Below are 14,894 nucleotides of genomic sequence, written 5' to 3'. Positions count from 1 at the left end.
CCCCCGGGCCGGGCCCGCCCCGCGCCCCCCGGCGCTCCGTGACTCGCCGGCGGCTCCTCGGGCCTCATCGTTCGCCGGTGGCGGCAGCCAGGAGATGGTCCGGGCCTAGCGCAGCGGCCAGCGCAGGTGAGCGCGGCCGGGCCGGGCCTCCCGCCGGCAGCGGGGCAGCACCGGGGCCGCGCCGCCCCCGCCCCGGCACTCCCGGGACATCCCGGCCCCCCCGCGGCGGGACCGGCGGGCCCGCGGGCGGGATCGGCCGCTGCGGGCGCATCTCCCGGCGGGAAGCTCGGGTTCGGCCGCGTCGCGCCCCGCGGTGACAGCGTGCGGAGGGCGGGGGTCGCTCCCGGGGGCACGGCCCGGGCTCGCACCGGGACCGGCAGCGAGCTCGGGGCCGGCGGGGCCGCTGCGCTGCCCGGCCCGGGGATGGATTTAATCCTGTTCCGGTAATTGACGTCAGGGCTTTGTTCCTTCCCCTTCGCTCTCCGCACGGGCTCGGGGCCGGAGCCGCTCCGGGACGGGCCGGGGGGCTCCGGGGGCCCGGGCGGGGCTCGCCGGCGGAACCGGCGTCGGGCAGGTGCTGCCCAATACCGGGGAGGCAGAGCCGGCCTTCGGACACAGCCCGGAGCCAGAGGCGGCTGTTATGTAAAGGCTCCTGGCCGGTGCAGTTACCCGGCCGTGGAGAAGGAGCCCTCGCTCAGCAGTCCCGCGCTGAGCTTTTCCCTTTTTTCCTTCTGCAACGAGCGAAACAAAGCGAGCAGGTGTTGAGGTGTGTAGCCCGGTATCTGCGCTCACTGCCGGGTCCGTGGTTCTGTTCTGGACTCGAGCAGGTGTTGTGCTGAATTTTGGGGGGAGCTGCGTGCCAAAGCTCGCTCACAGCCTGGGAGGTGCTGCACTGTGCAAAAGGAGCCCGAAAAGGGGCAGGTGTGGGGCCTGCTGTGCCCCCAGCTCACCTCTCACCTCATCACAGCCTTGTTTGATCATTTTCTCTGCAATGCTGGTGGTTTTAAACATCCCCGTGTTCACAGCCGTGCCCCTGTGTCCCTGAGCTGCTTCTGCTCAGCTCGGTGTGTTTGTTTGTCACCTGGGCTCCCTTCCAGCTGCTGATCTCTCAGGTGTATTTCTAGTTCCTGGCGTTCCTTTAGAACTACTGAATTCTCTCGGGTCCCTGGCAAATGGGGATTTGCAGCCTGGGGGGGTCATTGCAAAACAGGGTCTGGTGGAGTGCTTTGCAGGAGTGGTTGTGCACCTGATTGGTCATTTCATGGCTCCTCTAATGAGGGGAACGTGATTAAACTGCCAGCCTTGAGGTGTGGGACAGTCCCAGTGTCACACTGGAGTTACTCAGTGGTTGGACTGGGGCTGGGGCAGGTCTTGTTGGTCAGGAGCAAAAGGGAAAATTTATCTTTTGGCAGTATTAATACCTTGGCTTTATTAACGTGTCAATGCTGATTTGTGGCATTTGCTGCCTCCTGCACGGGGTGTTTGCAGCTCTGTGTGAGAGCAGACTCTCCTGTGTTCAGGAGTGAGACAAGCCTGGAATATCCTGAGCTGGAAGGGACCCACAGGATCATCCAGCCCAGCTCCTGGCCCTGCACAGCCCCAAAATCCCACCCTGGCATCCCTGGAGCTCTGCCCAAACCCTTCTGGAGCTCTGGCAGCCTCAGGCTGTGCCCATCCCTGGGGAGCCTGGGCAGTGCCCAGCACCTCTGGGGAAGAACCTTTCCCAAAATCCACCCTGACCCTCCCCTGGCCCAGCTCCAGCCCTTCCCTGGGCCCTGTTCCTGCCACAGGAGCAGAGATTGGAGCTGTAGCCTGAATGAGCTCTGACCTCAGGCTCCTCTTCTCCAGCAGAACAATCCCAGTGCTCTCAGCAGCTCCTTCTTGGTCCTTCCACACCCTTCCCCATCCCCGTGTCCCTTCTTTGGATCAGCTTTTTATTTTTTTGTATTATGGCACCCAAAAGTGCCCCCAGGACTCCAGTGCAGTTTAACAGCAATGAGGGAAAAGAGTAGGTTTCAACTCTGCTCAAAATCTGTCTCAGGTCCCTGATATTTCCTCTAAACATCTCTGCAGTTCTTGTTTTATGACTTTTCTCCTTGTCTCAAACATTGAGCGAGTGAGGCTGAGCCCCTGGGTCAGCTTTTGTGTGAGAAGCCACACAGCAACCCAGAAAAAGAATTCATATTTATGTGTTTAGCATTCTTGCCAGTTCTAGTGACCTGGGCTTGATAATCCACGATAAAACCCCAGTGAAATATGGCTTGCATGTCTGGGATGTTTTTTTAGGAAGCTGGAATGTGCAGATGCTTTTGCACGGTTACGACCCAGTTCTTTAATGAGAAGATGCCACGTTTCTGTCTGCACAAACCATGGAGTTTGCTTCTTGGGGGCCTTGTGGATAAGGAGCTGCAGCAGAAATGTGTCCTGAGGCTGCAGCTGGCCCGTGACAGGGTGGCATTTGCCACCACTTGCTCCTGTGGCTGCTGGCAGGCGTGTGCTGCCCCGGTGTTTTCCAGCGTGGGTGCTCCCGTGTCGGATGTGACTAAGGACATGTGTGACCTTACTGCCTGAGACAGCCCTGGCATCTTCTGCCTGGCAGCAGGGACTCTGTGACCAGGTGATGGTGGAACTGCTGTCATCGTGTCCCTCGCTGCGTTTCCAGTGCTTGGCACAGGTGCCAAAGCTGCTCGTGACTGCTCTGATGCCTCCCTCCCTTCCCTTCCTGCTCATCCTCTCGGTTTGGGGCTTCTGTCATCATCGCTGCTCTTACTCTTTGCTCCAGATCATCAGAAATTTGCAGTGTTGAGGGAGGAAGTACTGAGAGTTGAGTCTTGAGGGCTGAGCCAGGAAAGCAGCACCTCTGCCATGGGCAGATTTGGGCACGTGGAAAGAGCTCGAGCAGCTTCCAAGAGGCCACAGCAACGTGTGTGCTGAGCTGGGAGGAGTATGAGTTGCAGTGTCGTGTTTGGAGTCCCCCTGTGTGAGGATGAAGGAATAGTCTGGAGTTTTTGGTGACTGAGGTTTCTTTTCTGTGGCAATAATTGTTCTTGGCCACATAATTTCAGTTTGTTACTCACCTGTGGTTTGCTGTACAGGCCTATTTCCTTTCTCTTGTTACTATGTCACAGTTATCTTCAGCAGAGGCTCAGAAATAACTGACTTTGAGATTAGATACCTGAACTTCAGTTTGGATTAGATCCACAGGAGGAATCCCTCCTTGTGAAGGTGGGCAGGCCCTGGCACAGCTGTGGCTGCCCCTGGATCCCTGGCAGTGCCCAAGGCCAGGCTGGACAGGGCTGGGAGCACCTGGGACATGTGGGAGGTGTCTCTGCCATGGCAGGGGTGGCACTTGGTGGGCTTTGAGGTCTCTTCCCACCAAGACCCCCTGTCCTCCTTCACCTTCAATGTCTACCTCAGAGTACATGCCAAAACCAAAATGAGGTTGGTGTCACCTTCTCTGAACTGGGAGAACAGAACACCCCGAGCTGTGGAGAGATGGAGAGGCTGTAGGATGAAGAGGGAGTGTCTGGAAACGAGTCAAGAAACTTTAACAGATTACATTTAGCTAGAGCAGGGTTAGATGTATGTAAAATATCTTGCTAACTGTGTTAAACTAAGAAAATAAGCAATCAAGTTCATAGAATTGCAAAAGTCAAGACGAAAGAACTTGTGTGGCAGTTACTCTTCTGTGGCAGGATGGTTCCTTCTCTGCAGTCACTAATGACTAAGGAGATGCTCTGCAGCTTGTGAAATGACAGGGCTGCTGTCACTGCTTGGGAAATCCACTGCTCCTTCCTGTCACCGAGTCACCCTGAGCGCAGCCAGCCCCGAGTGCTGCAGCTGGGCTGCTCTCCCTGTGCCTCTCTCCTGCAGGAATCCACTCGATTCTCTTTGGAGCTGCTTGCACTAGGTGCCAGCTGGGTGAACCCTTTGCAGCGTGGAGCAGGGCTGGTGCTCTCTGGGGTGAGCTGTGCTCAGAGCTCGGCGTGGCACGGCTCCCTGGGGCTGGGCCAGCCACAATTCCATGTTCCCTGGAGCTGGGAGCTGTCTCCTCTGGGGTCTGCCACCTCCCCAGGCTCTCAGACTTTTGCTGCTTCCCGAGTTGCTTTCTTCAGCTCTGTGTTTCGTACCCCCTTTTCCCTCACTCTGTCTTTTCTCCACGGTGCTTGGAGTTTTCCTCGGGTTGTCTTGTCTCTTGTCCTTTCTTGGGTCATTAATTCCTGCTGATGAATGTAAAACCTGGGTTATGAACTGCCAGTAGCACCAGGTACCAGCAGGAAGAAAAATCTCCTTATACTCCATGCTGTACAAACTTGGAATAAGGAAGTTCTTGCCCTGAAGTCTTGAACTAATTTTCTTCTGTTAACAGCTCATTAAGAGAAATCTTCCTGCTCATCTTTTTATGGAAAACAACACCTCATGAGGCAGCTCACAGCCCCCTTTTACTGCCTTTTTTTTATTTTTTACAGTTCATCTTAGTTTTTATTCATGTCACATTTATTGATAAATGACTTGAACGTGCTGCTTTCGTGTTTTATAATTAAACAAGTAGAGTGTACTTTTACTAATGTGTAGTCCTGTAGTGATGATGTTTTCCAGGAGAGGCTGTTCTGTCGTTCCATGTCTCTCCCTGTGGCTAGGTGTGCTCCCCTGCAGCCCCACAGCAGTTTCTCACTGTTCCCAGTACTACACTGGGAACATGAAGAGCCAGCAGAGCAGAGGCAGGATGATGGTGTGCTCCTCTTCCATTTCTGAAGGGTTGCTATTCCCACATGATGCAGCTTTAAGCTGTTTGTCCTTTGGGTTAGAAACTTCCCTTCAGCTCGGTGTGTTCCTCGTGGAGGGGCAGAAACGAGCCCTGGGATGGTTGTGCTCCTCCTGCAGCTTCCTGAGGGTTGGGAATGCCAGAAAAGCTCCCAAACCAAAGCAGATCCCAAACCTTCGAGCTTTTCCAGCTCTGTAACCTTTGGTGGTAAAATGAGAGGGCAGCCAGGTTTTGGTGTCACTTTGCCATCTCCTGGAAGTGGGGGCAGGCCTTGGTGCCTCGCTGCAGTTGGGTCATACTTCACTTGAATGACAGGCATTTTCCAGTTTAAAAAGAAAAATAAAGGATGTTTAATTTGCAGAACCAGACACTGGGAAAACTGTGTTTGTGATCAGTGATAAGTTAAACTCCTGGGACAGAGGGAACTGTTTCCACTTGTCCTTAGCTGGGATTCTAAGATTTCACAGAGGTAAATTGTTCCAGAGTAGATATTTCCCTCAACAGTTGGTTCCTGTGGAAATTTCATGCCATTGAACAGTCATTCAGTTTTTCACTTCATTTTCCTTTGAAATTCCTAATGTTCACTTTCCTTGGTGTGATCCTGTTGAAGGTGTCTGATTTTAAATGAGTACTGGATATTTATATTGGTTGTCTGCTATATTTTTCTATAAATTAGGTTTCCAAAACTGTGTACTCCCATGTGTTTCCCCATTCCTGCTGACATGGCTATAAAAGCTCAAACCTGACCATAATTGTCCAGCTTCGTGCATTCAAAGAGATTTTTTGTTTCTGCATTTAATTTAATTTCCAAAAGACGTTAAAGAGATTTCAGTGATGGAAGTGCTTAAATGGTTTTAATCAGGCTTTGATGTGCACAAATCATTAAAGCAAGGAGGATGAAGAGATCAGAGTCCCCAGTTCCCTTTGTGTGCCTGGGCTGCAGAGGAACTCGGGGAGGAGGAAATGTTCAGGAAATCCCAAAGGCACAGGACAGGGGAAAACAGCCTCAAGCTGTGCCAGGAGAGCTTCAGCCTGGATATTGGGAAAATTCCTCCATGGAAAGGGATGTCCAGCCTCCCAGAGGCTGCCCAGGGCAGGGCTGGGTCCCACCCCTGGTGGCTTTAAATGTGCAGGTGGCACTTGGGAGACGTGGGACAGCGGGAATGGTTGGACTCGAGGAACTTGGAGGGCTTTTCCAGCCTAAACAATTCTATAATTCTGTTTTTCCCGTAGGGAAGGGGAACAGCAAACCAAAAAAAAGCTACATCAAAATGGGAATTTGGTTTGTGTGATATCGTGCATTTCGTGGGCAGAGGAATAACCAGAGTTTCTGTGGAAAAAACCAATAATTTGAGAGATCTGCCAATGTAACTTTCCAGTGTTGTGTTATGATTAACATAAGCATTTCCTTGTTTCAAGATAATTTTAAAATTGTTTGGTCAAAATCCAGACTTGAAAACATTAGGATGGAAATTTCAGAAAATTGAACATGGGAAACAGGTTGAAGAACTTAAAGGAACATGTTGTAACTTCAGCAAGTTGTCCTATGCTTTGGCATAAATAAAATGAACCTAATGGAGATTGCTGCGTGAAAAATGCTTGATTTTACAAAGATCTCCTAATATTACTGTATTTTTGTAACTTCAAGAGGCCTTGAAGCACAGAGATTGGCCAAGAGGGGGTTAAATGGATTCCTGTACCGATATTTTTCCTTTCTCATGGGTTTTTTTTTTTATGTTCTGAGTTGTCCTCTGCGGAACAGAGCTTCCTGAGAGTTTGTTTGTGTGTTTTGAGGAGGTTTTTATGTTTTGGAGTGAGGTGCTGTGTTTGTTTGACATTTCCCATTGAGCCTTCCAGCTCACCTCTGACTCTTACTGGTGTGGAGCTGCTGGAATCCCCCTGGCTGGGGCTGAAAAGCACTGTGGCCACATGGAATATTGGTTTAAATTGCTTGCTGAAGTTTGGGATTTCTAGTTAATTAATTTCTTTTAAAAACAATTAATTTAGATTTAATTTAGCCTTCTGATGCTGATAGGTTAAATTAGCATCATATTGTAGCATTGATTTGCCATGGTGGAAACTGGTGTTTGGTGTAAAGCAGCCTCTAAAAGATAAAGGGTGAAAAGGTTTTTCCTGGAGCAATTGCTCTTGCTGAAAGAGTGCCACTAATTATATTTAATGAGCAAAAAACACAAGTAAGGACTTTGCACTGTGACACATTCTTAGCCAATAATTACCAGAAATATGTTTTAATAGGAGAGTTTTAACAAGTAGTCTTCAGCTTAAATTTGTTAATCACTAATAACCTCCTAAAAAACTACTTTCTTCAGGTTTTTTTCTTCAGTTTTTTTTCTTCAGCTTTCTCTTTTTTTTTTAGTGGAAAAAGTTGCATTATCTCCTGGCCACGTGCAGCTAGATCCATGCTGAATTGGCATTCAGAAATGTTTTTGTTTGTTTTTTCTTATTTATTCAGAGGAAGGTTTAAATCCATCCAGTCATGATTTGCTGACAGACTTGAAGCTCAGAAATGGGTGTGGTTTAATCTTCATTGCTATTTACAGTATGAGATTTGGATCTCATTAGCTGCTCTAATGGGCTGATTCCTTGCTATACAATTTATTCCAATGCATTATTCAATTTTTTTAAAATTATGTGTGACTCTCACTATGAATAGTGAATCATACCTTAAAAAAAAATTAATTTGAACTTATGCTTAGAAGAATTCCATTAATTGAGCCCCTGGCTGGGGGTTCCATCAGTGCTGGTCCCTGCTGAGCTGCAGCTGATTTGCCCAGCACAGCCTGGGGCTGTAGCAGTTCCCACCATGGGATTTCTGTGGCACTTGAGGCAGTTTTGGCTCTTCCAGAGACATTTCCAGGCTCCAGCTCTGACCCAGCTCGGTGTGAAGTGGCCTCTTGCGTGAAGGGTTTTGAAACCCAACTGAATTTTGACTCAGCTTTTGCAGTGGTTCTTGTGTTTGTCTTTAACTTCGTGCCACAAAAAGCTGAATTTCTCTTTTTGGTGGCAAAACTCACCGGGTCTCCCTGGCTGGAAGTGAAATGTGTTGGTAGAATTCTGTATTTTGTAGTTTATTATCTTTTGGTTCAGGACCACATTCAGAAAAGTGCAAAAAGTTGTAAGAACTTTGGGGGAAAAAAACCCAAACATCATTATTTTGGGAAAATAATATGTCATCATTTGGGAAAATATTATGTCATTTATATTAAAAGAGTTTGTACAGCTAAATTAACATTTATCAGTTGTTTTCCTGAGGTAAAATACACTTTACTAAATGCCCTGTTACTCAGTGGGGGCAGAAATGTGAATGTTTTTCTGAATCTGCTCAGGGGGATTATAAAGTACAGGTGGCATTTAGTAGGCAGGATGAAAAGTGAAAACTTTCCAACATTTTAAGCAGTGTTTGTTTGGAAGCACAGCACATCAAAGCTGTGGCTTTCCTGCTGCATTTCAGCTTCCCTCTGTAGATACTTCTGGGCCCTTCCAAATTTTTTTGCTCTGCCTGCAAATCTTAAATGCTCCTCTTCCTTAGGTTTTTCCAGAGTTTTAACTACTCGTTAAAACTGTGTGCTCTCACAGTTAAACTACTGTGCTCTCATCTTCAGCATGTTGAAATTTAAAAAGAAAGTTTGAAGGCAGCAGGAAGCATCCCAGGTCTCAAAGCACTCGTGTTCTGACAGCAGATTTTAGACAAGTAGGAAATGATGCTGAGTTTGGTGAACCCTTTGAATACGAGTTAGGGCTGGAAACTGGGAGGGAAAACTTGTGTTCTCTCTTCTCTGGTACTCAGAATTGTGGATTCTGTGAAATCTGTAAAGCAATCCTCGAGCTGCTGCCCGTGGGGAGCACTGCCCTTGTGGGAGTTCAAGCCACCACTTTTGGGAAGGTACTGGTAATAATGAGTTGATGATAATGCAGCAAATGCATTGCTGCTGACCTGGATGCACCCGGTGGTTCTGGGGCTTCCCCTGCAGTGGTGCTGGGAGCAGCCTGGACACACATTTCCCTCTCAGTTGTTCTGTGGCTCACCCCGAGTGGTTTCCCATGGTTCTGGGGACAGTTAAATCATTGAACAATGCAGATTTTAATTCTGGTTGCCCTGCTGAGCTGCTCCCCAGCATCCTCCTGCTCTTCCTCCGTCCCTCACAAGCACGTTGCAGAATTATTACCTCAAGCCCTGGTGTTCAGCTGAGTGGGGGATGCAGCACAGTGGGTGAACCTTGGTCACCATGGGAAGTCCAAGATAAATGTCTTGTGAGACAGTGCAGACATGATCTTACAGCAAGGCTGGAGGAAGTGACAGTTAAACCAGGGTAAAGTGTCTGATAAAATTCTCTCTCCTTTCTTTTTCTCTAGTTGAGGTGGGAGAAGGATGTGAACCTTGAATATGATTTTTCCCTTTTGCCTTTTCACTCCTGGTTTAGATGGCACCTCATTAAATTCTTGTCTGCTGTTTCAAATCTTACACAGAGCAGATTTATCTGAGAATTTCTGTCAAGTGAATACTTTCCTAATTCTACTGCCACAGAGTTCATAGCACTCAAATGTAATGATGTCTTTTATGAAAGTAAATTATTGGGAGGAAGTCAGAATGATAATAGCCAGATTAATGTTAGATGTCTGAATAACTATTGCTTAATAAAATCTAAATGCCAATTGTCTTGGCTTCAAAGTTTAAGCAGATGAACATGTAGGCACAGGAATTGGGTTATTAAGTTTCTGCCCAATTAAAGGGCAGAAATTTGTTGGGAAACTGTGTTAGAATATGCTTTGGTTAGCCTGTGTGGACATGAAAGGATTGCATGTAAAAATGCTGAATTTGTGATGGTCCATCTTTGCACTGGGGGAATTAAAGACTCCCAGCGATGGAGAGTGGAAAAGATGGGGAGGATGTCCTTGGTTGAGTGGGAAGTGGAATTGGGCTGAAGTTGGCTGGGGAGAGATTTAGCTGAGAAAGAAAAGAGTGCTCCTGGTGGATGGCTGAGCTGGAGGTCAGTGTGCACTGCTGGTGAGGTGATCTCCTCAGCTGTGGCACCTCAGGGTAAGGAATTTCACTGCCTGCTTAAGAAAGCCCCCTGTTCCTCAGAGTAGATATTGCAGGATGAGGCAGACAGAGATGCAGAGGCTCAGGAAGGCAAAGTTGAAATTCAGCTTTGCTGAGCAGCAGCAGCAGCTTCACTTCCCTCTCCTGGCTGGGGCTGGTTCTTGTGGCAGCAGGTCATTGAGGTTCCCCTGCCTTTTCTGACCTGCAATCCTCACCTGGCCTTGGGCTGGGGGCAGAAAATGACAATTTTAGTGGCTTTGTGGTCTCATGGTGTCAGTCCCCGAGGTTCCTCTCTGAGTCGGGGTGGCCTGTGGGATCTGGGGTGTCTCCCAGGATGGAGCCTGGGGACAAGGGACAGTGGCTGGGGCAGTGACCCTCCCTCTGCTCCTGGCCGTGCAGAGAGGGGGAGGCAGCAGGGCTCTGTGCTGTCACTTGCTGGGCTTTCCTGTTCCTCTCCCCTTCCTGAAGAGACAGGACAGAAAGGAGGCACTGATGTCCTTTGAGCAGCTCTGCTCCCTGTGAAGGAAAAGAGTTGGGAATTAATTTCTGTGTTCATCAGGGAGGGGGGACCAGACGTGTTCCCTCCTGGGTAGTACTTCTGCACAAAAATGAGACATTTAAGATGTGTGGTTGTGCATTTTTAAGGTCCCTTGAGTGAATTACATCAAACCAGTCTTGCAAATTCTTGGATTATAAACAATTTTAAGGTGTTATACTAGTAAGATTTTAAAATGGACTTAAAAATTGTTTTAAATGAGCTGCACTGCAAGTGCTGAATTTAGAAATGTCCTCTGTGACTTGGCTTCTAAAATCCAGTTGCTGGGGGCTCACTTTTGCCTTAGTTCTTTTACCTTACCTTGGCTGGAGGTGTGGACCTGGATGATTTTTAAAGTCTCTTCCAACCCAAACTCCATTTCTCCCTTGCTTCCGTGTGCTGAATCTCATGTATGATGAATGATGCACCCAGTTCTCATCTGGACTTGTTAAATGAAATATTACACTTACAGAGCCTCTTTCTAAAGGATCCCCAAGTCCTTTTCCAGTGGTTAGTGTTGAGTTACAAATGATCACTGTAATTCTTTTATCCACCATCGCTGTGTGTTGGCTTCTCAGGTGGAAGATGCTGACTGATCCTCAGGTAACCTGATATTTGGGGGATGAAGGGGACTCTGGCAGCTAAAACTCAAAAGCAGGATGTAATTACTTGCACCATCACTTGTCTGAGGCGCTGGAATGAAGGCAGTGCTCCCACAGAAGGTGCTGTGGAATTCTCTCAGCTAACGGTGGTGAAGGATTTGTGCTGCTTTGTCTGGGGAGCAGCACAAGTCCAGGCACATCGTGCTTGGTGGGGATTTCTGGGTGCTCCAGAGCTGAGTGGGAAGGAGAAGTGCCTGCAGCAAACTGCTGGCTCTGCCCTCCCTGGGAGTTCTTGTCAAACATTAACCAGACCTGGGCCAACTCACTTTTTTGTTATTTTTATTTAAAGCTCTTCCATCCTCAGTATGCACAAAGGTGTTCCCAGACAGCTCTTGGGGCACTTTATGTTCTCCCTGTTGAATGTGCAGCAGGAACTCCTGATGTGAAGGGTGGGATAGAAGGTTTGTGTTTGTATTGTAGGAATGAGAAACGTTTTGTTTCAGTTAGTGGTGAATCTGATTTATATTTGTATCATATTACCAGTGCAATTGTATTTGAATTGTAATCCCAAGAGCTCAAATGAAACCTTGGAAAGAGAAAAGTGGAGCTGTGGAAAAGTTCATTCTCTCCAAAATAGCTGAGCAGGATGGTGGCTGTGGTTTCCTGCGTTCACCTGTGCAGTCACCCCCTGTGATCCCGAGCTCCTGGGATAGAATTTTGGAGGTATCACAGCCTTTCCTTTGGCAGAGCAAGTCCCAAGTGCACCAGGAGCCATCCCAAAGCAAATCCCCTCCTTTGGCATGGAGCCTTTGTGTCAGAAGGTGAGGGGCAGAAACAGAAAACTTCATGCTTTTGGGTTTTTCTCTGGACACATTCAAAAACTGCTCGAATTCTGTGTAAACTCTTGTTTTTAATTGTGTTCCTTATTTCAGTTGTATGTTATAAAGACTCTGCTGCTTCTGTATTTGCACCATCACAGTTATCCTCTAAACCTGTCCTGGAGAATCATCCTGTTTGTGCTTTTTTGGGCAAAGCTGTATTGTTTTAGTGGGAAATGTTATATTTTTTCTGTGTTTTTCTTCTTCACCATCACATAGAACGTGGAAGTTAAGATTTTATGTACACTTCTATAAGTAGCTCTTGGTGACACCCAGGCATGTTCCTCTTCGTGTGTCAGTGTTTTCGTGTTAATTTTGTTGTTGCAGGACAATTATTTTTCAATATCTCCCTTTTTAAACAGCTCCTCTGGGAGTGTGTTTTATTAAAAGCTGACAGAGCAGCATTTTAGGCTCATGGACATGATTTCAGGGCAGGATTTGTGGTGCCCTACTTGATGCACAAGCTGGGAGAAGTGTCCTGTGCCAGCTCCTGAGATGCCCCTTGCCCGTGGTAAAAAGAATATTTAAAATAATCAACAGACATCTTTGGATGCACCATTAAGGCAGCTTCAGGTATTCTTAAATGCCTTCTGAAAACATCATTCCTTGTTACAGGCAGGCTCTCCAGCTCTTTTTCCCCTTCCTTTTAAGAAAAAAGGATGAAATCATGGGAGCTGGGTGTGCCCCCGCAGCTGGGTGTGCCGCACACGGAGCTGGGATCCTGCACGTTCCCTCTCAGCCTGTTTATCCTTCACATCCTTCGCCAAAAGTTGTCAAACAAAATTGGGGTTTCATCGCAGCCAATTAACCAATTAACTGTTTGATTCCTCTTGCTCACGAAGCCAATTGAGACTGAAGAAGGCCTGGAGTTAAACGAGGGTGTCTTGCAGGAAGCGGAGGTGTTGCAGCAGGCTTTGGAGGTGCGCTGCTGGCTGGCTGGGGCGTGCTGGGGTCGGGTCCCTCTGCCTGGGCTGCCTGTGCAGCGTTCCCTGGCCAGCCCTGCCTTTGATGGTTTTGCCTCACGGAGTCTGGGAGGATGAGGAGATGCTGCTGGTGCTGAGCTGGAGCGAGGACTTGGGTGCCTGGTGTGGTTCAGGGGGGTGAGAAGGGTTTGGCCAAGGTCTTCTTTCCTTTAACAGCTCTGCCAGGAAATCTCAGGCAGGGTGGGAGTGCTGGTTGGGGTTTATCTTTAGGCTGGAGTTGTGCTCCAAAAGCCCCAGAGCTGGGATGTGCCCCCTGCCCCGAGCTGAGGGAGGGGAGGAGAAGGCAGCAACAACACTGCCATTGCATTCCGCAGGTTACACACCCAAGGTGATGATCTCTCCAGCCAAAGGCATGCCCTTGTTGGGTTAGGGATGAGCAGAAATACCAGATGGGATTTAGGAAGAGGCTGGAAGGAGAAAGGAAAGCTGTGTCTGCTCTGGGGGTGTGGTGGTGCTGGTGTTGATGTGCTCGGTGTGCCTGGAGCAGCCTGGAATGGTGCTCCAGGAGTACACGCAGGGGAGGCTGGGTCAGGAGTTTCTGGGAATTCCCTGCTGGGTTTCCTGCTTGCTTTCAGCTCTTCCTGTTGAGCTGGAGCAGAGGCGTGAGATGTGAAGGGTTGGTTGTGCAGGGATGTCTCAGACACAGGGACTGTTCCAAGTACAGTGGGACACACTGCAGGAGGAGTGACTCAAACCATGTGGAGTTCAACTTCCTAAAAATGGAAATACTCTGCTGTGCTTGAGGGCTGTTCTCTGATTTTTTTCAAAAATTTGGAACTTCTCTTTTCCCAGATGTGGAAACTAAGATGACTTTGGCCCTTGCTGCAGGGACATTGTTCTGGCTCTCTCATCCTGGCTCTGCTCCTCCTTCACTGTTTAGCTCAGGCCACCTGGGAAAGGGGAATTTTAGCAAGATTATCTTGGTAGCACCGGGTACAAGGCAGCAAGTTCTTCATCTTCCACTTCCAGGCCCGTGCAGGGAGGAGCAGAGGTGCTGTCCTTGTTCCCAGAGGAAGGGGTAGGAGTGGTGGGAGCAGTGCATTTTAGTGGATATTAAAGGTTTGTTACGACTTCAGGTGGTCTGAAAACTGAACTGCAGTTTCCTACCTGCTGGAGTTAATTGCCAGCAGTGCTGATCAGCAGACAGGGCTTGGTCATCTGCCTTTCAAAACACCTCTCCTTGCTTTTCCTGAGCATGGGAACATTTCCCTTCTGCGGGCTCGTGGCTGTGGAAATGTGGGTTTGAGTGGGAAGCTGTCTGAAGTACAGAGCTAAGGAAGCCCCACGAACTTCCTCTATTTCCACATTTCATGCTGGTGTGATTTTAATGGTCTGGTACACATTATAGGCACTTAAAATAGCTCTGTGTGGAGATTGGATGATTAGATACCAACAAGTCTAACTTGTATCACAGTCAAACTATTTGCTCTAATAAAAAATGTAAAAGAGTTAAAGAAAGCTAACTAAATCCCCACGCAGTCAAGGTGACTCCCCGTGAGGGTGTTTATCATTTACTTGTTACAAAAGGCTGGGGAGGGCTGGTTAGAAGTGTCATTAACTGGTGTCTTTCTGATGACTAATTTTACATTGACCAGGCAGGTACAGCTCTGGGTTTGCACCAGCTCACACCTCAAGTGAATCTTTGTTGTAATGGTCCTTTTGGTGACAGTGTTGGTACAAATGATGGGTTTTTCTTCAGCTCTGAGAGTTACAGGAAATGTTGATGCAGTTTTAAAAAGGTGATGCTTATCTCTGTAAAAATAATGAAGGTATTTGTAAATATTTAACCCTCTATTTGGAAAACAAATATAAAATTCTTTGTTAAGATTATAATATTCTGGATATATGGCTGTATGTAATTCCTGATCTTAGTGTATTGGTGGGAATGAACCACCCAGAGCCAGAGCATTCCTATTCCCTGCCTCAAATTTGCCTTTAATACTAAATGCCATGGACTCAAACTGTTCCAGTTGGCTTTAACTGATCAGTGTCTATAATTAAATCTGATATTTATCTGTGTTGAAATCCTACATATGTAACAAATTGGGCTGCAGTCTCAAGAATGAGCT

The 14,894-nt window shown here is 47.9% G+C and overlaps 2 protein-coding genes across 5 annotated transcripts in view; one reads left to right on the top strand and one right to left on the bottom strand.

Moving 5' to 3' along the window:
• The window catches only part of LOC121365583 (E3 ubiquitin/ISG15 ligase TRIM25-like), a 430,661-nt gene that overhangs the window by 49,273 nt on the left and 366,494 nt on the right, over positions 1-14,894 (bottom strand). The gene's annotated exons all lie outside the window — the stretch shown is intronic.
• AFF4 (AF4/FMR2 family member 4) overlaps positions 1-14,894 on the top strand; it is a 47,429-nt gene continuing 32,535 nt past the window's right edge. For 2 of the 3 annotated variants that reach the window (XM_041489891.1, XM_041489888.1), the window contains exon 1: positions 337-443. In XM_041489891.1, the coding sequence (XP_041345825.1) occupies positions 424-443 (20 nt within the window). In that variant the 5' untranslated portion in view covers positions 337-423. Of the gene's footprint in view, positions 127-336; positions 444-14,894 lie in introns of those variants that run through there. The other variant, XM_041489890.1, reaches the window with a different exon arrangement.

The sequence above is a fragment of the Pyrgilauda ruficollis genome, unplaced genomic scaffold, assembly GCF_017590135.1.
Source record: "Pyrgilauda ruficollis isolate IOZ18807 unplaced genomic scaffold, ASM1759013v1 scaffold97, whole genome shotgun sequence".
NCBI lineage: Eukaryota > Metazoa > Chordata > Aves > Passeriformes > Passeridae > Pyrgilauda > Pyrgilauda ruficollis.
This window is presented reverse-complemented; position numbering and strand designations above follow the sequence as displayed.